The 25462-nt window shown below is 39.0% G+C and overlaps 1 protein-coding gene across 1 annotated transcript in view; it reads left to right on the forward strand.

Moving 5' to 3' along the window:
• The first annotated feature begins 657 nt into the window (after positions 1-657).
• LOC101801364 (ovostatin) overlaps positions 658-25462 on the forward strand; it is a 30495-nt gene continuing 5690 nt past the window's right edge. Inside the window, exons 1-29 of the mRNA XM_005029990.6 lie at positions 658-934; positions 1832-2015; positions 2738-2894; positions 3833-3885; positions 4380-4400; positions 5252-5420; positions 6929-7013; positions 7710-7827; positions 8550-8670; positions 8891-9000; positions 9620-9778; positions 10550-10777; positions 11003-11060; positions 12298-12443; positions 12886-13035; positions 13724-13894; positions 14472-14601; positions 15972-16059; positions 16787-17015; positions 17596-17722; positions 18534-18655; positions 19276-19327; positions 19617-19700; positions 20703-20879; positions 21185-21266; positions 22136-22292; positions 22755-22829; positions 24127-24292; positions 24905-25125. Coding sequence (XP_005030047.1) covers positions 870-934; positions 1832-2015; positions 2738-2894; positions 3833-3885; positions 4380-4400; positions 5252-5420; positions 6929-7013; positions 7710-7827; positions 8550-8670; positions 8891-9000; positions 9620-9778; positions 10550-10777; positions 11003-11060; positions 12298-12443; positions 12886-13035; positions 13724-13894; positions 14472-14601; positions 15972-16059; positions 16787-17015; positions 17596-17722; positions 18534-18655; positions 19276-19327; positions 19617-19700; positions 20703-20879; positions 21185-21266; positions 22136-22292; positions 22755-22829; positions 24127-24292; positions 24905-25125 — 3705 coding nt within the window. The 5' untranslated portion in view covers positions 658-869. The remainder of the gene's footprint in view (positions 935-1831; positions 2016-2737; positions 2895-3832; positions 3886-4379; positions 4401-5251; positions 5421-6928; positions 7014-7709; positions 7828-8549; positions 8671-8890; positions 9001-9619; positions 9779-10549; positions 10778-11002; positions 11061-12297; positions 12444-12885; positions 13036-13723; positions 13895-14471; positions 14602-15971; positions 16060-16786; positions 17016-17595; positions 17723-18533; positions 18656-19275; positions 19328-19616; positions 19701-20702; positions 20880-21184; positions 21267-22135; positions 22293-22754; positions 22830-24126; positions 24293-24904; positions 25126-25462) is intronic.

Consider the following 25462-nt stretch of genomic DNA (forward strand, 5'->3'; position numbering starts at 1 on the left):
TACTCAAAACTTGACTGGATAAGCTTTGAAGTTAGCCTTACTTAAAATGAAATATTGGATGAGACAATATCAGAAGGTCTTTTTCAATGAAAAATTAATTTATGATTAAATATATATAGCTTGATTATTCTAAAACTTCTCCTTCTTGGTCTGATTTACTTAATATTCACCAACCGGCTTAAAAGTTCTATGATGAGGGGAGCAGGAGTGGAAGAAAAAGATGACTGACAGAGAGATGAATGAACAAATAAAATAAGGTTATAAAATTCCTTTCCCTAGAGATATACTTGTCCTGTCCACTGACAGGTAGACAATGGTAGACATTTAGCCAACACCATTCCTGAATAGTACTGAGTGCAGTAACAGAGACAGATTAGGAATAGGAGTTTCCTTCTGTGTTGTACTGAATGTTGTATTTTTGCTGCCCAGATTCCTATGTAGGCATACAATAGCCCTGAGTTATGATTACTTCTGTTTGGTGAGATGTTCCTAGGGAAAAATCTTCACAGAACAAGGAAATACTTTAGCCATGGCAAAAATTAACAAGTTGAAACATTAAGCAACCTTCACACAATGACGTTAATCACAGAGCTAAGCTTCAATAAAACAGATTGGCAGGAACCGGTCTGGCTAGCTCACAAAGCTATGTGAAGTATGAGAGCTTTCCTAATCTGTTGTTTGAGAATTCTAAGAGTGTGAGAACATACAGGTGAGAGGAAGATGAACCTATGCAAATTTTATGTAGATATTTTTTGTTAGAATATGACTGAAGCTGTGAAGGAGGAGCACCATCCCAGGCCAGTTTAAAAGCCAGAAGACAGGCTGTCCACTTGAGATCAGTCTCTCTTCTTTCTTCCTCAAGGACAGAGATGTGGTCAAGGATACTTCTCAGTATTTTCTGCTTGAGTTGGATCACCACAGTGTCTTCTGAACCGTAAGAGATAATACCTTATGTGTTTTTATGATACAATATTTCATTTTTTTTCCTTGTAGTTAATTTATCATGGAACATCAATATGTAATATAACCTAGATTCTGAAATATGTTTGAAATTGAAGTAGATAACAATGAAGTATGGTTTGGAATGATGTTCTCCATCATAAAACTGCTGCAAAATCTTATTTGAGTGACAGAAACCTAGAACCAGAGTAGGTAAAATCTGAAGTGCATTGAGAGGACATTCAAGACTAGCTTAGCAAGTAGTACTAATGATCAGTACAGAGTGAGAGTGTCCTACTGGGCAGGTAATGTCTGGTTCCAAGGAGCTATGCTGAACAGTAATCCTGTTGTTATTATTGTTATTGTTATTGTTATTGTTATTGTTATTGTTATTGTTATTGTTATTGCTACACTTGCTATGCTATGAGGGCTTATACACCACTGTCAGTGTCTATGGCTTTATGAAAATCAAAGATTTCAGTCACAGTTTTCAAAAGTACACCATTTGAGAAAGGGATTTAACCCTTCTCAAAAGTGCAAAAGGAAAGCACTGTGAGGTGTTTAACTTTCTCAGATACACTGTTGTTTTTAATTTTTGTTTTAATCATTATTTTAATTTTGATCTTTGAATATCATACATTCTGACTTAAGCAAGTGAAAATAGCAATAAAGACAATATGAGTAAGCAAAAATCGAGATGGAGGGAAAGGAGGGAATGGATCCAATTATCAAGAAAAGATTGTGATTCATATTGCATTGAAGACCTAAATCATCAGCTCTGTCATGCATTATTTCTTTCACATGTATAGCATTTCTGTGGTGTTTTCCTGTCCTGTTTGCTATTGCTTTCCTCTGTGACTGAACTCTCTGAACTGGTCTTGCCTTCTTGCAGTCAGTATGTGTTGCTGGTACCAACAGTAGTGAGGAGCGACTCTCCACAGACCGCCTGTGTGCAGTTCCACAGCCTCAGTGAGCCTTTGTCCCTGAGCGTTGTCCTGGAATACAACAACATCCAGACAACTCTCTTTGAGGAGTTTGTAACAAAGAATGATTTCTTCAAGTGCTGCGAGTTCAAGGTATTTTCTCTTTTGAGACTACTAAAGAGGGTGTAGAAGCTGGAAATATTTCAGTGCCACTGTCTTTGTCAGTGAGAGTATAAAGGTGAAAAGTGCAGGCATACAATATGACAAAAATAATATTAAACCGTTGGAAAAGCTGACAATAAAGACAGAAAAAAATAATAAAGATATCTGGGTTGTAGAGGAGAGCTGGAGAAAGGCTTTTCATCTCCCTTCATAGAGTGAATAGAAAAACGCTTTTAATTGCCATCCCAGGTGCATATGTCCTATGGAACTGTCATAATTGCTAAGGGAGAATTGTCAAGTCACTGGAGAATCCAGAAGGGAAATGCTCATTCCCTTTTCTATGACTCTGCAAGATCAGGACAAATATGACAAACAAGACCCAAGATTACGTCTTCCAGAATGCAGCAGGATAAACACATCAGAACTGAGCTGTACAGCTAGGAAGCTTGCTTGCCTATAGGCACGTAGCTACATGAGATGAGCAAATGCTTAGGATAGGGCATAGCTTAAAACCTTGCTACATGGTGACAGAGATTTCCACAGCATAGTTTACCAGAGACTATGTCACTGGTAAATGTGGGGTTTCTCATGACTTAGCACAAGCTATTAATGATTCACTTCACAGTCAGTATCTTACTCAAGAATCCGAAGCATCAGCTTACTTCAACATGCCTCATTTAACACTTTTCTTCTGGGGTTTTGTTTCTCTCCAGGTTCCTCCTGCTGGTTCTGACCCCTTGGCATTCATTTCTTTCTCTGCCAAAGGCTCCACAGTTCACTTAGCTGAGAGAAGATCAGTGGCAATCGAGAATGTGGATAACACTCTTTTCATCCAGACGGACAAACCCATCTACAAACCAGGGCAAAAAGGTGGCTTGGGAGTTTGAGTCAGATAGTGACCTGGGAAAATAAGTGCAAGGGTGGGTCAAGAATGACAAGGACTTCTCTTGTGGAGGAAAAAACTGCAGACTGCGAAGACAATGTATAGTGTATAATTGTCATCAGATAGTGTGTAATTGTCATCTGACTTTGGGCACATCAAAAGTCAGTGAAAAACAGAACCATTTCATAGAATTGCAAGAAACAAATAGGGTTCATGTGCCTTTTCTGCGTTAATTTCATTTACATAATTTTGAGTTCTGCCAGATTTACTGAGATCAATCATGCAAAGAGCATCCTGAAAAAATACAGAAAATAATAGGTTAAGCTTGGAATTAAAATTCATATAAAATAATTTGAGCATGTTGTTTCCTGTCAAGAGCTCTTTATAGTTAACTATATAGTTAACTATAGTTAGCTATAGTTAGCTAATCTAATTAGCTAAACTAATTCTTAGAGCTGGTTTAATTACCATAGTTAAATGACTACTGTCTACTGTTATAGTTAGTTGTATCTTTTGTTTAAGCAAGTTACAATGCTGCAGGGTTTAAAATCAGAATAAAGACACCGTCTTCCTTCATTTTGATTGTTTCATTGAAGTGATTTGTATAGGTAGTTTCTTAGGAAACACTCCAAAGAACTGAATCCTTCAAGAACAACTGATGATAATGTAGGATATTTGTATTCACTTTATAAGTTAGTTTAATCCTGGATGGTCAGTATTAAAGACATTTCAGCTGATAAGGGTTTTGTTTTGTTCTGTTTTGTTTTTCACTGGCTAGGATAAGAAAATGCTTTCTCGTTCTCTAATTTCCAAGTACTTATTAGTTCCTCCTAAAAGCCTGAACAAATTTTGTTTCAGTTATGCATTGAAAGTAATTTACCACTGCTAAAGTAAATAATATTTTTTGGTCCTATATATTTTTCAGTGATGTTTCGTGTGGTCAGTTTGGATAGCCAGTTCAGACCTGTTCAGGAGATGGTAAGTAAGAGTGATAGTCAAGATTTTTCAAGCTCTCTTGTGGGGTACCTTTTCAAAGAGACTCTCTCACTTGTATATTGAATAAGAAGGGACTGGAACAGGCCTCCTGCTATTTTGGGAGAACTTCTGTTAGTTGACGCCTCATCTCTTTCCTGCCTTTATAGAGGGCAAAGTTTCTGAAAGCACTCCTGGAAATCTCTCACAGTGCTCAGATTTGGTAGTCACTTCACCTCACCTGCCCCAGATCTGTAGAAAGAGATTGGATGCTTCTGTAGAAAACATAAATTCATAAACAAGTTATCCCCCTAGAATTATCTCTTAAATTACAGACATGAATTTCAGATCATTTCCCTGACACAGTCTTCTGTATTCAGAGAAAGGGGTTCACAGTGTTCTTTATAGCCTAGTATTTTTCAAGCTCCACAGTTAATTTCTTGAAGTTTTGATAATTTTTTTTCCTTTCTTTTCTTTTTTTTTTTTTTTTTCTCCTCCAGTATCCACGAATCATCATTGAGGTAAGAGACGCCACATCATTAAAGTGTAAATTTCTTTGGAAAGGCCACAGCCTTTGCAATGCTTCAGCATTCCTAAAACATGGCTTTCTCATTTGCCATTTCAAATGCATACTCCTCACTAGCCCTTCTGTGAGTACCGAGTATCCAAAACAAATGAAATCTATTTCCATCACAATTTAGGAAACTTGTCATACACAGATTATGGGAGAAGGCTCACAGAAAAGTGTTCCTAGATGATATCAGCTCTAGTATACAAGTAGTGCACTTTCAAATGCTTGTGTGAAAAAGGTTCTTATCTAATAGTACGCAAGAATATTTACCAGAATTGTAAATAAAGCTCAAATCATTCATTCTTAATAGAGATGTATTATATTTAAGAATCACAGATGTCAAATGTGTCAAATTTTTGTAAGTCAGAAGATGTGGGTCTTCCACCTCTTTTACAACTGTTTTAATACAACTTTGAAACTGAAAGTTTTCTCCCAGAATCTTTGGAAGTCAGCATTGATTTAGGTCAGCAAGACTTAACATCTCTAGATGATGGAAGACGTAGTTTTCACCTTTTCCCATGCACTTTATTACCTTGGATAGAAAATAATTACACACTGCTGTAGAGGTTGCAAGTGGTTCCTTCTCAAGTAATTCTAACAATCATTTTTAAAAAAAAACTTAGGCTTGTTTAACGTGCAAAGAGATCTGGAAAACTAATGGTAAATCAGAATGCACATTATCAGCCCAAACTCCCATTCATACAGTAATGCACTAAGCCAGCATGCCAGGATACAAAACTTAAAGAAGAGAAAAAAGAGGGTAACAAAGGTTTTCATTTTTCTTTTTATCCCACTCTTCAGGACCCAGAGCAAAACCAGATCCTGCAGTGGTTGGACGTAACATCTACACATGGCATTGTCCAGCTTTCCTTCCCATTAATCCAGGAGCCAATCCTGGGGTCCTACCACATCGTTGTGGAGAAGAAGTCAGGGGATAAAGAGTACCACTTCTTCACAGTGGAGGAATATGGTAAGCAGGTGCTGTGAACTTCACTGTGTCAGAGGCTGGCTCTGTCCAAGTTGGATGGGAGGTTTTAGTAAAGACTTTAAGATCTTTGAAATATCCTGTTTATGTCTAAGAAAGAAACACATGGAGAGAGCTGGGTGGAGCAAGAGAAGGCAAGAATTAAAAAAGAAATGCTGAAAGAGACAACATTTTTCATGAATTAAGATCCATGCCCTATCACTCAGGTGTTACATTCTTCATTTGTTCAGAGGCAAAATTAATGAGACCTGACTCATTCCTGTCCTGTTTTGTGGAGGTATCATTGTATGAAGAGCACTAGGATAAAATATGCAGCAGAAATCTGAGGAGGTTTTCTATCAGACGGTAGATGATGGTTACCAGGTCATTACTGGAAGACGCTGGATAACCAGTGGAAGTGCAAGATGGAAAATAATGAGCAGTGGAGGTGCCAAAGCGTTCATAGTGATCCCCTTACAGGGGAGTCACCCAATTCATTTTAATTTCACAATTTTTTCATCTTATAGGTTGTGGCAGGTTTTCCCTAATAATGCCTAGAGAAGGCTTGGACAACTCCCAGCCTTTTTTTCTTTTTCTTTTTCTTTTTCTTTTTCTTTTTCTTTTTCTTTTTCTTTTTCTTTTTCTTTTTCTTTTTCTTTTTCTTTTTCTTTTTCTTTTTCTTTTTCTTTTTCTTTTTCTTTTTCTTTTTCTTTTTCCCTTCCTTTTTCCCTTCCTTTTTCCCTTCCTTTTTCTTTTTCTTTTTCTTTTTCTTTTTCTTTTTCTTTTTCTTTTTCTTTTTCTTTTTCTTTTTCTTTTTCTTTTTCTTTTTCTTTTTCTTTTTCTTTTTCTTTTTCTTTTTCTTTTTTTTTTTTTCTTTTTCCCTTCCTTTTTCTTTCTTTCTTTCTTTTTCTTTCTTTCTTTCTTTCTTTCTTTTTTTTTTTTATGGCAGTGTAACACCTTTCCTGCTCACCCACCAGATGTCTTTCATACCTTTCAGTCTCCTGTGTACAGGTGTGTGAAAAAAAGGCCTGTTCCAGCTGTGTTTTTGTTATTGCTGGTGACCTGGAATAAAGGATAGGCTGAAAAGGGGGTGTGACAAAGGAGTGGGACCTGTTTTATTTTACTGTTTCACTTAATCAGTGACCTTTCTTCTTCAGTAGGGCTGGATTGCGTAGTATCTTCTGCTCTACAGGGCTTAACTATATTTACACATCAGTATTACTCCCACATTTCCCTTGAAGAAAATGCATGCCCAACTAAAGTGATTTATCATAGTTTCTACTGTGGCTATTATCATTATTATGATGGTTATTATTGCATTTAAAAGTTATTCATCTTACTGTTTAAGTGAAATTTATTGTCCAATAATATTATACAGTGAAATCATAGGTAGACTTCTTTCTCCCATGTTGGTGAAAATGCTTTTGCCAACTACTGTTTTTTACTGTCTTCCTCATACACACCTGCTTATGGCATGCTACCGCTGATCAATCATATTCACCTTGCTTTCCCAGTGCTGCCAAAGTTTGAAGTGACAACTAGTGTGCCTAGGAGGATCTCCTTCTTTGATGAAGAAATCAGGGTGAATGTTTGCGCCTCGTAAGTATTAAAGCTGAGAATGACATATATGTGAACAAGAAACATGGGAAAGAGGAAGGTGTGACATGCTGTGAAACAAGAAGCCTGCTGCTGATTCATGTATGGACTGTAGAATTCCTTTAGCTATGGCTTCCATGACATGAAACATGAAGATAACTCCACTCTGCTCCATAGAAGAATTAGAACCGGGAGGATTTGTGTTTGTTCAGCAGTCTGAAGGTGTCAAATGGTACATGCTCAATAGCTGTTGATTTTATAGTACAGAGGAGAGAAATAGTAAGGAGGACAGACGATCAATAGGATTTCTGGTTGTAACATTGCCAAAAGACAGAGTGGCATAAGCCTGAGCACCAAGGACTGCAATACGTCCTGCTTTGTGTAAGGCAATAATGAGGAAAACCAAGCAGGAGGGAATAATATCCCAAACCTGAGTCCAGCATCCTTTTCCAGCTGTAGGCCTTAAAGAATGGCTGCACCAAATCAATCATAAAGCGGGCTTTTAAAATAAGATGCCAAAGACTGCCTAAAAATAGTTGAAGGGAATTCAGGTAGGGCTAACTGGTCCTAATTCCTAGCTGCTCTTCTGACTGTGCTCTGGGCACTTCTGAGGGATTTAGAGCCTGCAACACCCCACAGTATTTGCAGGTTTCATGCTAATTTGACATAATTGGATTCTTGTTTCTTCTCCTCTCTTAGGTACACTTATGGCCAACCAGTGCAGGGGAATGCAAGAATCAATGTGTGTCAGGAGCGTTTTTATAGCCCACGATGTAAGCAAAGCCGGAAACCAACCTGTGAAGCTGTCACCGGACTGGTATGATACAGGCCTAAGGCTTTCTTCCTGTTGAACTTTACTACTCAGCATGTAACACAGTGTATGAAGGCCCCATTCATTTTCTGGGGAACACCAGAGAGATAATCCCAGAGGCATATTTTTGTCTCAGTATCTTACAGGCAATGCTGAAAGACCACAAAGGTAGTTTTTACCAATGACCTCATAAGGCTGGCTTTTGCCATTCCCCTTCAAGAAAGGGGGAGAAAGGAAATAATTTTTCATTAGAAATTTAAGTTCTGACACTTAAGAGTCAATTAGAGGGATGGAAACTTATAAAACTATGAATTTGTGATTATTCCTAAAATGCTAGATCTGTGTTCTTACTGGGGATAATCAGCAGACCTCTGCTGGGAGTCTTTAAGGACACATTGTTAAACTGATTATTAATTTCTCAACTACATCAGGTTCAAAGTGCTTTAAAGAAGCTCTTATAATAGAGCTCAAGCATCATACAAGGTGGGTTTGAGAAGGGATGTGAGTGCAGAGAGGATGAGGGGCAGGGAGGAGAGAAGATTCTCCGCGAAATGGTGGGGAGCTGGAGGGTAAGAAGTGTAAAGTAGAAGGGGAGTGAGTAAAAAGTAAAAGCTGAAGGAAATGTGAGCAGAGGCATGAAGCTCTTCAGAGACCTGATAATACAGGTTGAGGAGCAGTTTTCCAAACCTTGAGAACAATGGGCTTTTCTATTTGTGCTCTTTTTTCAGCTTGGGAAGGATGGTTGTCTCAGCACTGTCATCTCCACCAAAACTTTCCAGCTCTACCGCAGCTATGCCAGGATGTATGCCAGGCTCAATGTAGAAACCATCGTCACTGAAAATGGGACAGGTAACACTAAGTGAAGGTTGAGAAGTAGTTGAGTAAGTCTAAAGGGTAATAATTCTTGAGAGGAATCTCCTGGATCCCAATCTGTGCATCAAATGGTGAACAATCACCATTTTATGTGTAGCTCTTCCTCCAGAACACCACTTCTCCATATTAACTTTCAAAAGAAACTGTTTTCTGCCCATTTCTGTTTTCTCCCCTTTATACTGGGTGTGTTTTACAGGTATCCAGATAAAAGACTATGACTATGTTGCAGTTAACCAAGAAAATGACAGAGTGATGTTCAGGAATATGGATCTGTATTACAAGAGGGGAATTCCTTACTTTGGTGAGGTGAGTAGCTGAGAAGATACATTTAGAAAGAACTCCCTCAGGTCCAGCATGATTTCTATGTTGCCCTGTTTATGTCTGCCCTTTTAGCATGTACTGATAGCTTCCCTTGATAATGTTGCATAGCAATGATTGCTGCATAGTTCTGACATTATATTAGATGTTCCTAGAAAAAATAAGAAAATTGTATCGATAATGCCCTCAGCCATAATTAGAGAATGCCTGAGAGATGGATAAGTGAAAGGTCATATGTGGTGAAGACAGGTCTGCAAGAAACTACTGCAGCAACAGCAGTGCCTAACTGAAGGCAAAATTTACCCTACATTGCATCATGCAGTCATGCGGATGTTTACTTATAGCAGTACAAGTGCTAGAGAACATCCAAATTCTTCCCAACCTGCACATTCAGGATAAACCCAGGCACAGAAATAAGGATGAGCTATTCAGCATTGTCCTTATATGCAGTGCAGAAGAAAAGTTGCATATGGATGTCCAGAAGCTTACTGAATTATACTCCCCGAAAATGTCCTTAGTGCTTAAGTTATTATCCTCTGGTGAGCAGAAAATTTCTCACTTTTTTTTTTTTTTTAAACCAAATCCTTTGTGTATTTTTTGTGTTCAGATCAGTGTGACAAATATGGAAGACAAGCCTCTTGCCAATAGGATAGTCGTGCTGGAGGTCAATGGAGAATACCATGCCAACTACACCACTGACAAGAATGGCATTGCTGCCTTTTCCATCAACACATCTGACTTCTTTGATCCCAGTTTTAAGCTGAGAGTAAGTATGAGCCCCAGTCTAACTCCTGAAAAAATACTTCATCAGAGAGAGGAATTATAGAAGCAAACAGCGGGTGCTGGCAAATTGTTTCAGGTGGGGAAAGCAGGCACTCAGTCCACCAACACCTGCAACTTGTGCAAAACCAGTATGAGAAAATGTTAATTCCTGAGAAGCAGCAGACTGCACCTCAGGAGCGTTTTGTCTGCAGTGATTTTCATCACCTCCCTACTTTTTCCTCAGCTTAGAAGCCCTTTGTGCTGCCATCTTTCTTCTTTTTATTCTGTGGACTAGAGGACCTTCTTCACAACCTGCCCTGCCTTCCCCACCCAGCTTGGTAGCACACCCACCTTCTTCCCTGCATTTCTGCTGTCAGATGTCCATGCCCATTACCACAACATGGTCTTCTCATGTTCTCATGTCTTTTTTCTGTTGTGATGGGAGGAGGTGAGAATCAGCATGGTGTTTGAGACCAAAGCCATTCCAACTCAACATTAAGTCCTAACAACCTGTTCCAGTCCATCAAGAATCTGAAATACCATTCCTCCTGCAATGTGCCATGGATGTGTGGATATATTGAGGTATACAGAAATGCTTCCACTGTGGACTCAAGGAACACAAATTTTTCACACCAGCTCTTGCTCTTAGTTTAAACAACCCCACAAAACCAATTTCCCAACAGGTTATTTTAGAGGAAAGATGCCTTTGTCTCACCTGTCAATTTATTATTTTCCACTTTGTTGATTCCTCATGTATACCTCTTCTGCATCATAGGCCACACAGGCACCAGATGACTGTGCAGACTTCTTGATGTGGAGAAATGACAATGAACCTCAAGCTTTGTTCTTTGTCCGTCGCTTCTACTCACGGACCAACAGCTTTGTGAGAATTGAGCCAGTGGAGGAGAAACTAAGCTGTGGCCAGCAGAGAAAGATCAATGTTCACTATGTCCTGAACAGAAAAGGGTATAGAAATGCCAACCACACAAACTTCTACTATGTGGTAAGCGCTACCTCAGTTCCCACAATGCCTCTTTTCTTCCACCTTCTCTTGAACACTATACAAGGCAGAAATCTCCAGGTAGAAATCTCTAGGTCAGCCAGTGGCTATAAATCACAGCTTGACTTGATAGCCCCTGAAGAGCTTCACAGAACACCACTCAATGCCATTTTGTGGGGGAAGGTAGGAGGTGCTTTTGATTCCATCTCACATTTTTTCTATGCTTAGGTGACGGCAAAAGGAAAAATTGTTCTCAATGGCCAAAAGCAAGTCAGCATCTCTCAAGGTAAGTTCTAGGCTGCATTACTGCTGTTACTTCAAAGCACCATTCCTAGCAGCAGAGCATTAGTAAGTTATGTAAGATGAGATGAAAGCAGAAAACTACAGCTAAATCAGATGCTAGATCTTAAACTTCATCAAATTTCACCACTTACAGTATCATTCACTTTTGATGCAGATTCTAACTAATACTCCATATAATAATCAAATTGATCTTGTAAGTTGAAAGATGAAAACAGGAGGAATGTAACCTTTTCTGTTTTATTTCTTCTTTATCTCTTTATTTCAAAGAATATTTACAATTTCAGTTACTCTGTGACATCCAAGCCTTCACCAATTAAATATTAAAAAATTCTGAAATTTAAAGAATGGGTGTCCCCTTTGAGAGGGATATTTAGCAATTAACTGCTTGGAATTCATTGAAGTTTTGGAAATCTCCAATGAATGAGAAGAATTTAATCCTGCAAATGCAACAAATAGAACTCAAAATTTTTTTTCATTGTTAAAAACATATTTTCTTTCAGAACCAGGTCCATTTCCAGTCTTCAGTAGGTGTGTTAAGTAAGCCTAACTCCACATATAGGACCTGTAGTTTAGTATTTGTCATCTTTGGTCTTTCTCCGGGTACTCAGGCACTATGGCTGCACAGTATGTATTTCACCACAGTTTACAGAAAGGCAACCCTGTCGCATGGTTCTCCCTTCATTAAATCAGCTTGAAGCCATGTGGTTTTCCCATATTATTGGTGGCTAACCAATAGTAAGGTATGCAATAATGTGTAACTCACCAAAATATATTTGAAAGCTTAGCCCCTGCTCTAGTAGTTGTGATCCATATTGACAAGAACTTCATAGTTCTTAGTGTTAAAGAATGATCTTTTAGCTGGTCTATATAACTGGTCTATCTCATCTGATATAGGAGGTTCTAGGTTTGAGATCCAAAGGCAAAGTTTTGCTCTTTTGTAGAATCATGCACAGATTTTGCTGTCTAGCTTATACCGAGCTCAGAACCCTCTTTGCAAAGTATCCTGCTCACAGCATTATCTAGTTTGTATCTGGCATTTTGCTGATAGGAGTTTTTCCTCAGCCACTGAAAGATCAGTCTCTCAGTATCCAGCATCCCTGTTTTAAAAGTTGCAGGTGTAGGTAGGTTATGAACAAATACGTAGTCCTTCCACCAATGCTGAGACCATGTCTAATCTCTTTTGTTGGCCTCTCTTCCCTTGTTCCATGCTTCTTCCACAGTTCCCAGAGGTACATTCTCCATTACATTGACCGTCAGTGAGAAGCTTGCCCCCAGTGCTAGACTGTTGCTCTACACAGTGCATCCTCATGGGGAGATAGTGGCTGACAGCTCCTGGATACACAGTGATATATGCTTCAAGAACAAGGTGAAAAACTTTGCTTTCTTATTGAGGGCTACACCTGGTGTCTTTTTGTTGTTGTTGTTGTTGTTTTGTTTGTTTGTTTGTTTGTTTTCCTGAGGGAAGAGTTAGGGAATGACTTCATTATGAACTCTGCACTCAGGATGGCATTTAGGAATGGAAAAGGTACAGACGTGCCTAGTAACTTGAGAAGCTGTCCCTGGAATTGACACATATGCTCAAACTCAGACTAAGTTCTCAATGAAGTGGGGAGGAAGAGATGACTAGGGAATCACAGTGACTAGGAATTTTCAGTGAACAGAGATTCAGAAGGGCTGTCTAACAGCAGGAGCTTTGCCCCACAGAGAATAGAGAATAGAATGCATGCTGGTGAAAGGCAAGATTTAGATGTATGTGCCAAGCTAATTCTCCTAATTTCTATTTGTTTGTCTGACTTATTCTTTTCCAGCTCCGGCTCAAATTCTCTGAGAAGCAGGGTCTCCCAGGCTCTAACATCAGTCTCCACCTTGAAGCTGCTGCCAACTCCTACTGTGCTCTGAGAGCTGTTGATCAGAGTGTCTTCCTTCTTCGGCCTGAGCGAGAATTATCTGCTGAGAGCGTAAGACACATCCCCCGGGTTGTGTTGTTTTGATCTAGGGACATCCAGAATGACAATTCCAATGCCCACCTCTCTCTTTGTTGCTGACTGTGTTTTTCTTTTTCCTATATAAACAGGCACCTCAGTGATTGAAAAAATAAATAAAATAATAGCAGTTGTGCACTTCAAAGCTGGTAGTGGAATCCTTAATTTTGGAATGCACAGCAGCATTACACATTTTAACAGTATGCTGAAAGAAGGAGAGAAGGAGAGAAGGAGAGGAGAAGAGAAAGAAAGAAAGAAAGAAAGAAAGAAAGAAAGAAAGAAAGAAAGAAAGAAAGAAAGAAAGAAAGAAAGAAAGAAAGAAAGAAAAAGAAAATCCCATACTTTTGAAAAACTATAGAGATCCTGCTCATTTCATGCTTTCAGAGGCAGTTTTGCCTTGAAGTGAGACAGTGGATACATGCTGCACCATGAGGATGCTTTAGAATGGACTGCATTGTAAATCCTGTCACATAGTTTTCACTGGACTTACTATACTTTCAGTCTGCACTCATGAAAGTTTTTCATGGTATAACAGAGAGAGCCCTTATACTGTATCACTGTGTCTTAGAGCTGGCACACCAAAGCCCAGGGCTTTGGTGAAGCAGAATTTTGCACCTGCCTGGGACCTTTCCTTGTTTTTACATCTGTTGATCTCACCTTCCAGGTGTACTACCGGCTTCGTTTGAGTGATTTACATGGCTATTACTACAATGGACTCAACCTGCAAGATGACAAAACCCAGGAGTGCACCCCAGTCAAAACCACCTTTTTTGATGGCTTGTACTATGAACCTGTTAATGTCAGTCGTGATGGTGACGCCTACAAGATTTTCAGGGTATGTGCTCTATGTGGCTCTTTAAGTGAGAAGTAGTCCAGAAGAATTCATGCACATTAGAATTAAACTTTCTCAGGCGGTGATTCTGATCCTTGGAACTACCTTAAGCCTCCAGTCACACAATTTCTGCCTTCTCAACCCTACATCTTACTCAGGAAGACTGAGAATCACTATTAGACATGTTCACTGGGAACCTGCCCACGTTTCAGTACACATTTCCTAAACAGGACAATGACCTTGGCTCATGACCTCAGCATTCCTAGTAAAGATCTGAGTCCATTATGCAGGCCACTGGTTTCCATGGATGTCTCCATGACTTTCCTTGTCCAGTTGCAATGAACCTCTGTCAATACTGCTCTTCACAGAACACCAGGTGTCTGCATCATAGAAATGACATAGATGTAGGAGAGAAGAGTGACCTGTGACATTCAAGGTTGAAAGGTTGGCATTGTGAGGAGGGAGAAGAGAGATGAGGGATGATAACCCAGATGGGAAACATAGCACAGTATAACATAGCATAGCATGATAGCTAGTACATGCACTGAGTGACAAAATTCATTGATTCTTTTACATTCAGGATATGGGCCTGAAGGTTTTCACCAACTCTGTGCTGCGGAAGCCAGTTCTGTGCAATGAAGACATGTCAAATCGAGGAGATGACCATGTGTATTTAGAACATGGTGTCATTGGTGGTGCCTATGGCGCAGGTAAAAGAAAGTTCATGATGTGTCTCCATTCCCAGTATGCCTAGTCTTCAAAATTGCTGCATGTAGAAAATACCAGATAGCATGATGAGTTTTGGGAAATAGGTCTCTGTTTCACAGTTTGCCTCTTGTTATCTCTTGCTGACAGTCCTCACAGAAGTGAAGTCACTTCCCTCTCACTTAGGTACAAGGTGAATATGGGAAAGACAGAGAATATTGGGATGCTTCTTTCATAAATTGATATCAGTTTTTCAAGGTTTTTTATTTTTTTCACAATTAAATATTTAAATATATATATATATATTCCTTTTAAATAAAAGGAAATGCCAATGAAGAAAAATAATGCAAATTCCCAATGTTAAGAATTCACACAGCATTTAGCATACTTAGCAAATAGTCTCAAAAGCACTTTATAGATCAGCAAATGGTATGATTTATTTTTCCTCCTAGTTAAGTTTTCACAGCAAAAGAGCAAAAGTAATCATAGGTTACCACAAGGGAAATTACTGTTCAACACTAGGAAGAAGTTCTTCCCCATAAGAGCCATGCTGCACTGGAAGAGGTTCTCCAGGTTTTGGGATTTCCATACCTGTAGGTTTTCAAAACGGAGCTGGACAAGACCCTTGAGCAACATGAGCTGACTTTGAAGTTTGTCCTACTTCAAGGAGATTTGACTGGAAAACTCCAGAAGTTCCTCCCAACCTATTTGTTTTTCTATGATTCTGTGATTCTAATTTCAGCAAAATAGCAAAATACTATCATTTCCATGATATAACTGACAAGTCTGAGGAAATTGGAAACACCTCCATGCTACATTGTTTGTTTAACATCTCATCCAAGTCCACAGAACCATGGTCTTAGGTTTTTAATCTCAGTCATGTAGTTTGGTCATCTGAATCAAAGTAGTTTTCCAGTTGAGTGGATATTCAGCTCTATTTTAGTTGTCTGGACAGGGTAAAATGATTGAGTTCTAAGGGAGGTTTGTAAAGCTGTATATACTTTGGTGAAATTCTGGTCTGTGTTGACATTCGCAAATTGTAGAGAGCTAGTGATAGAGGACAAAAAAATGCCTTTGTAACCAGATGATGAGACCTTTCAATGTGAAAAAAGGTGAAGTGCCTTGTGAAATATCTACATTTTCCAGTATTTTCCCTTGGGAAGACAAAATAGGTAAAAAAAATGTTCCTTCTTATGCCCTATATTTGTTAGAGTTTTCATTTTTCATATGGGAAAAAATGGAAAAATGCTCCAATAGAATACTTAGTGTTCATTTATGCTCTCAAGCATATTTGATTGCAGTTCAGATCTCATTTAATTGTTTGTTCTGGCCTGACCTCTCTAATAGTATACTTAACCATATACAATCTTCCTAGATGAGTCAAGGATTATCGGTAATAGCCTTGTTAACACTGTTCGGAAATACTTCCCTGAGACATGGATTTGGGATCTGATTCATACTGAGTGAGTATTTTTATCTTCATTTCTTACCTTTTGTGAATTTTTGAGTTGCTGCATCTTGCTGAAATTAATTTTGGGAAGAAGCAATGGAATGTATGTCTATTCTGTAGATATGAGTCTCCTTTACTCATTGTGCTCACAGATCTTTGACATCCCAGTCTTGTTTACAGTATCAAGCTTCCTTGAACCGTGACTCATATCTGCTCTTTTCTCTGCTACTATTCTTCTGATGAGGAGAAAGAATAAGGGCTAAGAATAAAATAAGAGAATTTGTTTAGACAAAAACAGGAGGAAAACTTGTTATTGTTCATTATATTTTTTATTTCCACCAGCAGAAAACTCAGTTGTTGTTGTTGTTTTTGTTTGTTTGTTTGTTTGTTTTGTTTTGTTTTTGTTTCTTTCCAAGTTATAATAGCTTCTGCAAAGAGAGTATCTCTGTCTTAACTATGCATCCATTCTATTTTTTTTTTTATTTTTTTTCAGTATGTTCAACATTTACAAATGATATTTCTAAATTTAAAAAAACAAGTACTCTTCCAAGTGTTTTTAAAACATAGCTCACCAACACCTTCATCTTTACCTCCAACTTTATAGCTTTTAAAATATGGAGCGATATCTCATAGAAACTGAAATGAAAACAGAAGTACTAACTCAGCCAGGGGCCTATTCTGTAATTTGCCTCGAAAGTTCCAAAGATAACTTCTTAATCTGTTTTTCTTGTTTTCCTCAGTTCCAGTGGACAGGCTAATGTATTTTACACCATCCCCGACACTATCACAGAATGGAAAGCCAGTGCTTTCTGTTTGCAGAATGATGTTGGCTTTGGCATCTCCTCACCTGTTTCGCTGACAGCATTCCAACCATTCTTTGTGGATCTCACCTTGCCATACTCTGTCATTCGGGGGGAAAAATTTAATTTAATAGCCAACGTCTTCAATTACCTCGACAAATGCATCCAGGTACATCAAGTCTCCTATCAATTCTGATACGGTTTGCCTGTTTCCCAGAGTTCCTAACACTGCTTCTGTATCCTGCATAACACATTAGAAATACAGAAATAAGTGTTTAACTTATGCCGTAGCTTGACACATTACTCTTTCACCCTCTCTGCCAAGATCCATTCTTGATTCATCAGAAAAGGCCAATTAGTCCACAGAAGTTTGCTCCTTATCCCTACACAATTCAGTTATTTTTGCTGTTGAGGGAGGAACTTGAGCAGGGGGTATGGTACTGTGCAGTACAAAACAATACATACTGAGTATGTAGTATGTAGCAGTTAGTCATAAGAAGGCCTGACTGATAAAACAAGCTCAGACACCTCAGCACACTTCTGCTAAAAACAGCCATTAACAGTGGGTGGAAAAGAAACAGGCTTGCTACCTCCTTAGAGAAACGTGCCATCCTTATTTCCCAGACCCATCCTTCAGAATCAGATGACAAATAGCTTCTCCAGCAAGTAACCATCTCCTGTGACTTGCAGCTTAATTTTAGGGACAGTCTACTTCATTTGTAATCTTGCTCTTTCTCTCTGTTTCTCAGGTCAGTGCCATACTGGCAGAGTCGAGTGACTACAAGGCAGAAGTCCTTTCACCAGAGGGAAACACAGCAAGGGTGTGTGCCAATGAAAGAAAAACCTATATTTGGGCTGTTAGCCCCCTCAGTCTTGGTAAGGTTGTCTTTTGGTTACCCTGATTTATCCTTATTTTATCTTTCTACCTTTGTTGCTCTGACTCTTTAATGAAGCATCAATAATCCACAGGCAAACGTTTTTGGACAACTCCATTAGTTGTGTCAAAAATTTAATATTGGACCTCTGCTAAAGTTCTCTTATATGCACTGAAAAAGCAGTGAGTTGTTCATTTCCTGTCTACTTTAGGAAGAACTGTTCACTTGCCTCGTTATGTATGAAATACTGGCAGGGTTTCATGTGCGTATGATCCTTCAGTTTACAGTTTTACACCTAATGAACTGTATTCAATAATTTGCTAATAATTTTGTAGTGGTTTCTCAATAGGCAGAGGATATTGATCCTTCACAGTACGGTCTATTTACACTGCCTTGAAGTCAACATTGTCTTTTTAAAAAAGAAATCACGGTAGTTTATAAGTTTATACACGTTAGTGCCTCAAAAGCTGAAGTACAAAACAAACAAACAAAACCTTAAATTAGCAAAGATTCTTCTCAAAATGAACTACAGATAGGACTTTTCTTTAAAAGATGGTGAAAACTGATAGCGAGTACTGTCATTTGTTTAGCCAGGATCCATCCCTATTTCATCCCTTGTACTATGTCCCTAGGCAAGTACTCCTTGCCACTAGTGGACAGATGTGGAGTTTTAATGACATTTGTTTACATTGCCTTCAGAGTGAATACATTCATCAGCTGTCAGTCAGACTAGGAGGAGGCAGTGAAAGCCAGGTGTAACTGCAGATGATGAAAATAACTTTTTATTCTTGGGCTGGTGGCTGGCTCTCCAGGTGAGGTAAAATTCACAATTACTGCTGAGGCCAAACTGGATACTAAGGATGCCGGAAAGAACACGTCTTCAGAAGAGAGGACAATTCGCAGGGACACCCTGATTCGAACATTACAAGTTGAGGTACAGTAAAAAATCTGCATGGGGTTAATTCTTTTTGGAAAATTCAGTGCCTATGGCTGTGGGTTAGAAGCAGTTAACTAGTGTGAGGAGGCAAGACAGCTGACAGATGGAGCTATGTGCAGTAGGGCGTCTCCTTATGAATCCAAGAGTGGAATTCACAATGATCCATGGCATCCAAAAGCGTACACGTCCTGACACTCCTTGAATGTGAGCAGAGCCGTAGCCATAGCAGACATTTAATTCCTTACCTGTATGTGCCTTTCACCTGTGACTGTAATACCAGGGAGGAGAGGACAGATATGAAAGGAATGGGATTTACCTTGAGCATCATAAAGCAGCAGGCACATGACTGTCCTCAAGTCCTTCTCAGAGGCTGGAACTGTCTATTTTATAACTGTTTTCTAAGAAGGATGGTGCTCAGCACAGTCTGTGGTTTAAGAAAGAGAGTAAGCCACAGCTCAAGAGATATTGCAGTGGAGATGGCAGGACAGGGTACAGGAGAGTGCATTCTCTGGATAGCCACTTCCATGTAATGCTATACACTGCTTAATTGTTCCTGATTTCATAGTGACATTTTACACTTTTTTTCTCTCTCTGACAACTTCTCTGCAATCAAACAGCCTGAAGGTATCAAAAAAGAATTGACTCAGAGCTCCCTAGTTTGCACAAAAGGTAAGGCAAATTTATTCATTCATTTGAAGTAACTGATGGAAATACCTCACTGCCTTCTTGATTTTCTCCTATGAAAACAGAGATCTTCCCAGGGGAGGAGGGATGGTCTCAGGGTTAAGGAGCTGGGCTACAATTCAGAGTTTTCAGAGATACCTTAGACTCATTGGGTATGGGCTCTGCAGTGGTTTCTTTACCAAGACAGCAAATAATAACTGTAGTAATGCATAGAAAGTAAAGATCGGGGGAAGGAAGATGTTTTCAACAATTCTTAGCTGTATTTTCTTGTCAGGCAAAACAGTTTCAGAACCAGTGTCTCTCAACCTGCCAAGAAACCTGGTGGAGGGATCAGCCAGAGCTTATTTCTCTGTCATCGGTAAGTTTAGTATCTAGACTAAAATTAAAAGTAAAGCATTTTTTCCCTTACAATGAACCCAGAGCCACCATGTATACATATGCAAAACTAAAGTTGAGGAGCTACTTCATCTGGATTTAGAGAAAATGTTTTCTACTTTCCAAAATGCCAAAGACAGATGTTGCTCAGAATTATCTCATATTGTATCAAAAGAGGATAGAAAAAAGCAGTCAGATTATTATAATATATTACATTCCAGGTGATATCGCATTAGTGTAGTATGTGTATGTATATGTGTAGTAAAACAGTTGATTCAGCTGAAAATTAAGCTAGAGCAGACTTCTTGAAAAAACAAAACCAACACATTTTTATTTCTTGGAAAGAAGACTTCAGAGATATGCTGACAGCACAATTCAAATTTATACTTTTGCATAATGAAAAACGTTTGTCAGTTTATAAATACACATAGAATGAGACTTATACATCCCAATCAGCTCTGTGAACCTTAAAGTCATTATTAAGACCAACAGTTCTCCTCAATGAGGTTCTGAACTCCGATTGCTTTCTAAAAGTAATTGTTTTGCATGTCTGGGTCAGTGTGTGGTGTGCTGGTACTGTGGAATACAGCCTCTGTAGCCCATCAGCAATATACCCCCAAACCTCATTTTCATATGTACCCACCAAATGGGAAGCACATTGTAAAGGCCAGGGTATTCTAACCCTTCTAAGCATTCACAGCTAATTCTCAGAAAACATACCAGTCAGCATCAATCATTCCAGTGATTGGTTCCTTCCCAAATTTGCAGTTTTGCAGGCATTCAGCACCAAAAATCAAAATCAACATGGGGGTACTTCGGTCTTTCTTCTAAGCTGTGTCTTTGGTTACTGTGCTTACTATGTATTGGTCATATAGAGTATCATAATAATGTGCTCGTAATAATGTAAAATAAAACAATGTAAAAAAATGTGTAAGAAAATAAACATTTGAACTGAACTGGATTCCTTATACCTTTCATTCTTCAGGAGACATCTTGGGCACAGCTCTGAGGAATATGGAAAACCTCCTTCATATGCCATATGGCTGTGGAGAACAGAACATGGCCTTGTTCACACCCAACATCTATGCCCTTGATTATCTGAATAAAACTGGGCAGCTGACTGAAGAGATTAGAGCCAAGGGTACTGGTTATTTAATTACAGGTGAGAGCCTTTCACATTATTCCATTGTGATCATTGTGATCGTACACACTGAACTCTAGACAGTGAACACAGATCTCTGAATTCTAGCACCACATGTACTGCACATAAGCAGTCAATGACAGCACCCCAAAGAAGCGGTTGGTACTCTCAGGAGCAAAAGTAGCTAGAAATCCTAATGGCTGATATTATTCACCAGACATGTAGTACTTAATATTAAATACCAAAGTCTTACTGCTTCAGTTGAATAAACAGCAGGACTAGTCCTTTTCTGTGATAAGAATATGTCTTCTTTATTGTACTTTTAGGCTACCAAAAGCAGCTATCATACAAACACCGGGATGGATCCTACAGCTCCTTTGGGACACGAGATGGGGAAGGGAGTGTGTGGTAAGTGGTGGCACTTTCTATTTCCTTAGTTCAGAATCTTTGAAACAAGTTCAAAATTTAAAATGGTTTTTAATTTTAATTGTCTAAATGGACATAGCTCAATTAATTTGATCACCCAGTAAGTGAGATACTAATAAACTGGAGAGAATGCAACAGAACAATTATAAGATGATTATCGACTGGAACACATGATGTTCAAGAAGAGACAAGGAACTAGATTTGTTCAGCCTCTAGAAGAGGAGTCTAATGGATAAACTAGGTGCAGCCCTCCACTACCTAGACCAGAAGATCTGTAGAAAAGACGGAGTTGGACTCTTATTAGAGGTACACAGAGTAAGGAAAAGAGTTTTCCATACAAAATTTACGACAGAGAAAACTGGACAGAATGAAAAAAAGTCTTTTCCATGAGAAGGGTGCAACACTCAACCAGGTGCCTAGGGTGGGTGTGGAAATCTCCATCCCTGGATCCCTGGACTAGACAAGACACTGAGCAACCTGATCAAGCTTTGAAGTTGGCCTTAGTTTAAGCAGATGGTGGGACTGCAGACTTACAGAAGTTCCTTCCCACACAGATTATTTCATAGTTCCATTAGTTATGATAAGAAATTACTATCATCAGTCATCAAGATGTGTCTATGCTTTACCCCTGCTCTGAAGGAATGGCTTTAGCACAGTAATAGAGAAATCTCATGGCAGTTTGTAATACCAGGATTTTAACAATTTATTTAAAATTTATAAAGTACTCATTTCTTTTTACCACAAACGTTATGGAATTCATTCTATGTTTGTTTCAATGCATATCCAATTGCTGGTAAGCACTCTTTATCTTGTTCACAACTATTTGCTTTCTGTTTCTGGCTCACCTGTAGGCTCACTGCCTTTGTGTACAAGTCATTTGCACAAGCCAAACGATACATCTACATCGACAACAATGTCCAGTCACAAACTTTGATCTGGCTGGCAAGCAAACAGAAATCAGATGGCTGCTTTGAAAATGTTGGGTCACATTTCAACAATGCTTTGAAGGTAACTGAGTTCAGTATATTCTGAAACTTCCAGTCCTGCCACTGGGACTGATTTATATTATTTCTGCCAGACCCAAATTTATTATCACACCCGTACTCTTCCTAGTACCGTTCTCTAGTGTTGCTCGTGTATAAGCTGGGCAAGATTGTTATGTCTTCTATTGATTATTAGGTAGAAACAAGTAGAACTTTCTAAGCTAGAAGTCTCAGCTTTTATTTTCCACCACTGCATTTAGCTCCAGGCTATAACGTGCTTTATTGAAGACATGTAAAAAAAAAAGACACCAAAAATTTACAACTTTGGCTTTATCCTGAGTGATCTTTATTTTTCTTGTTCTTGTGCACACAGGGAGATGGAAGTTGCTTCTGGTCTCTACTCTATTATCTAGACCGTGAATGAATTCATATTTCATTTCTTTCTAGGATAGCTGTACTGACCTATTTTTGCTTGTGTTTTCTTCAGGGTGGAAAAGAAGGTGAATACTCGCTCACAGCGTACGTTGTGGCAGCATTGCTGGAGGCTGGACACTCTGTTGAGGTAGATATTTGATATTGTTATCTTTTATTAGTCTGGTCAGCCGTGTATGAAATAATGAGCAAGTCATAATCCTCCCATCCATATTTTTTATGTCTTAAATATTGATTCTAGGACAGTATGGTCAGCTCGGGAAATCTGTCTACAGAACTCTGCAGCTGCCAGAAGCATTTGATGTGTATTATAGATTAGTTACTTATCTAGTTTGTATAAGTTCAGCTGAAGGTGTAAAATCCCTGAGGAATCCAACTGTGTTAAACAATCACGGTCTATGTAGGTGTAAAATCTGGACTGAATTTGCCCACTCCATCCAGAGTCCAGTCTAGAATTCTCTCTGAATTTGTCCAGTCCAAAGTCTAAGCTATCCAAATCTCCAGTCCTACAACTTTCTCTGTGCCTTTATATCCAAGTTATGTTTCTATATTCCTGTGTCATTGTTAACACTGGAAGGAAATGATGAGATTTTTGAATACTTAGCTGGCTGGAATACTTAATAGGTTTGGGGGAATGAGAACTGAATTTTGTTCTCTGTAATACGCCTCCTGTATATCCTCGAGACCCTGGCCCAAATCTTTGTTCTTCCATAAAATAGGGAAGAAGAGAATTGTTCCCAGTCTGACAAATGTATTCTAAGCACACTGAGTTTTACAAGACTAGATGCTGCGAGATGAAGCATCATTTCTGTATCTAAGATAGACAGGATAAAAACATTTTACAGGATGATTCAGTCTTGTGGACTTCGTTCCCAATGTCTGTGAGAATCTCTGAAGCCTGGTGTCACCCCTATAAAGTAAGGCTGCAGTCAGACTACAGTTAACAGTGTGGTGGTGATACCTGAGCTGAAGCAGTGCTCATAGAGAGACTCTGTAAGGCTAAAAGGGTGAAGAGTTTTCTTGATAGCTATAGCTAGCAATGAGTAATAACATCCATCTGAGAGAATGTACTTCATCGTGAGTGCTCAATATACTTTACATAACTCTGTAAAAATATTCTCTGTTTTATAAATGGAGCAACCAAGAGTCAAAGGATTCACCTGCATAAGATCATCACACAAGTCAGAAAAAGAAACCGTGCACTGTTAGTCATGCTGCCTCTAAATAAATGCAGAAAGAAGGCAACATTGCTGCAAGACCATATTTTATAGAACACACACCGCAGGCCTTTAAACATGTAATGGACTGCATATATCTTAGCATGAGGTGTCAGTGATGGCAGCTTAAGAAGTGATGAAGATCTTTAAAGAGATGTCAAGACACAACCCCAAGTAACCTGACAACCCTACTATATTTTGTATTACTAGCATCCTGTGGTTCAGAGTGGCATGAACTGTTTGGAGGCTGCATTTAGCAATGGGATCCACAACCTGTATAACCAGGCCCTCTTTGCCTATGTTTATGGCTTAGCTGACAAAGAGGAAAAATCCAAATTTTTCCTTGAGAAGTTGGATAAAAGAGCTACCAGAGATGGTAAGTGAAGTATGGCCTTAATGCAGGCAATACAGCTGATGGGAAGGCCTTTGTTATGATGCAATTATTCTGATGTACAGTATTCTCATTCATGTTGCTCCCTTCTCATTTCCTGTCAGCTATGCTACTGAGTTTACCTCTATGATCTCTCTTCATGTCTTTTGGCCTCACAAAAGATTGAGCTGTGGCCTGGTGTTCTTAGAATTATGAAATAATCTAAGTGGTAATTGATGTCAGGAAGACTCCAGTCCAAGGTAGTGGAAGACTGCACATTGCCTCCTCTTCTACAGGCTGGACAAATCCAGCCTTCCCTTTACTGTGTCATGTGCTCCACTCCATGACCGTATTGGCATCCTACTGCTGCACTGCCTCCACTTCATCCCCCACTTTGACTTGTACAGCTTCACTTTATTAATTCCTTTCCCATCCCTTCCTGTGTTCTTTTCTGTACTTAAACTAAAACTCATACAACTCAGAACATTATAGGCTGAAAAAAAACTCTTAGGTAAAGGAAGATGAGGAATTGTATGCATATCTCCCATGTGATTCTGCAGTGAATTAATCAGCAAGTAACATTTTCATGCTTTTTACATCCTGCTTTTCTCTTTTCAGGTAGTTCAGTTCACTGGCAGAGAGAAAATAAGCCACCAGCAGAACATTACCCCATCTTCTATTCCCGTGCCCCTTCTGCTGAGATTGAAATGACCAGCTATGTGCTGCTGGCGTTGCTCAACAAAGCTGAACTCACTCCAGATGACTTATCATACATTTCTCGCATCGTGTACTGGCTTGTCAAACAACAGAACCCATATGGAGGTTTCTCATCCAGCCAGGTGACAAATGGGTGTGGTAAAAAGAATAGATTCTGGGAACAGTCCAGCCTGCAAGCTGGATCTCAAAAGTATCATGTTTCTTCATCACGTATTTGTTTGAATAATATTTGACAAATGGTGCTCATATAAGTCCCCTTGGTAGGGCACATTATGGTCTTCGTAGGCAGCTTCATACATTTTTGAGTTTCAGGAAATGGGAATTTACCCAGTTTTCAGGTTAGCAGAAGACAAGGGTAACTGTTGACAGAGCATTACATGTATACCAGATTTTCTGGGATAATTCAATCCCATTAACCCAGAACTTGTAGCTTCTCTCCTTAACTCTTTACAAAGGCCT

This window comes from Anas platyrhynchos, chromosome 1 (assembly GCF_047663525.1).
Source record: "Anas platyrhynchos isolate ZD024472 breed Pekin duck chromosome 1, IASCAAS_PekinDuck_T2T, whole genome shotgun sequence".
Classification (NCBI taxonomy): domain Eukaryota; kingdom Metazoa; phylum Chordata; class Aves; order Anseriformes; family Anatidae; genus Anas; species Anas platyrhynchos.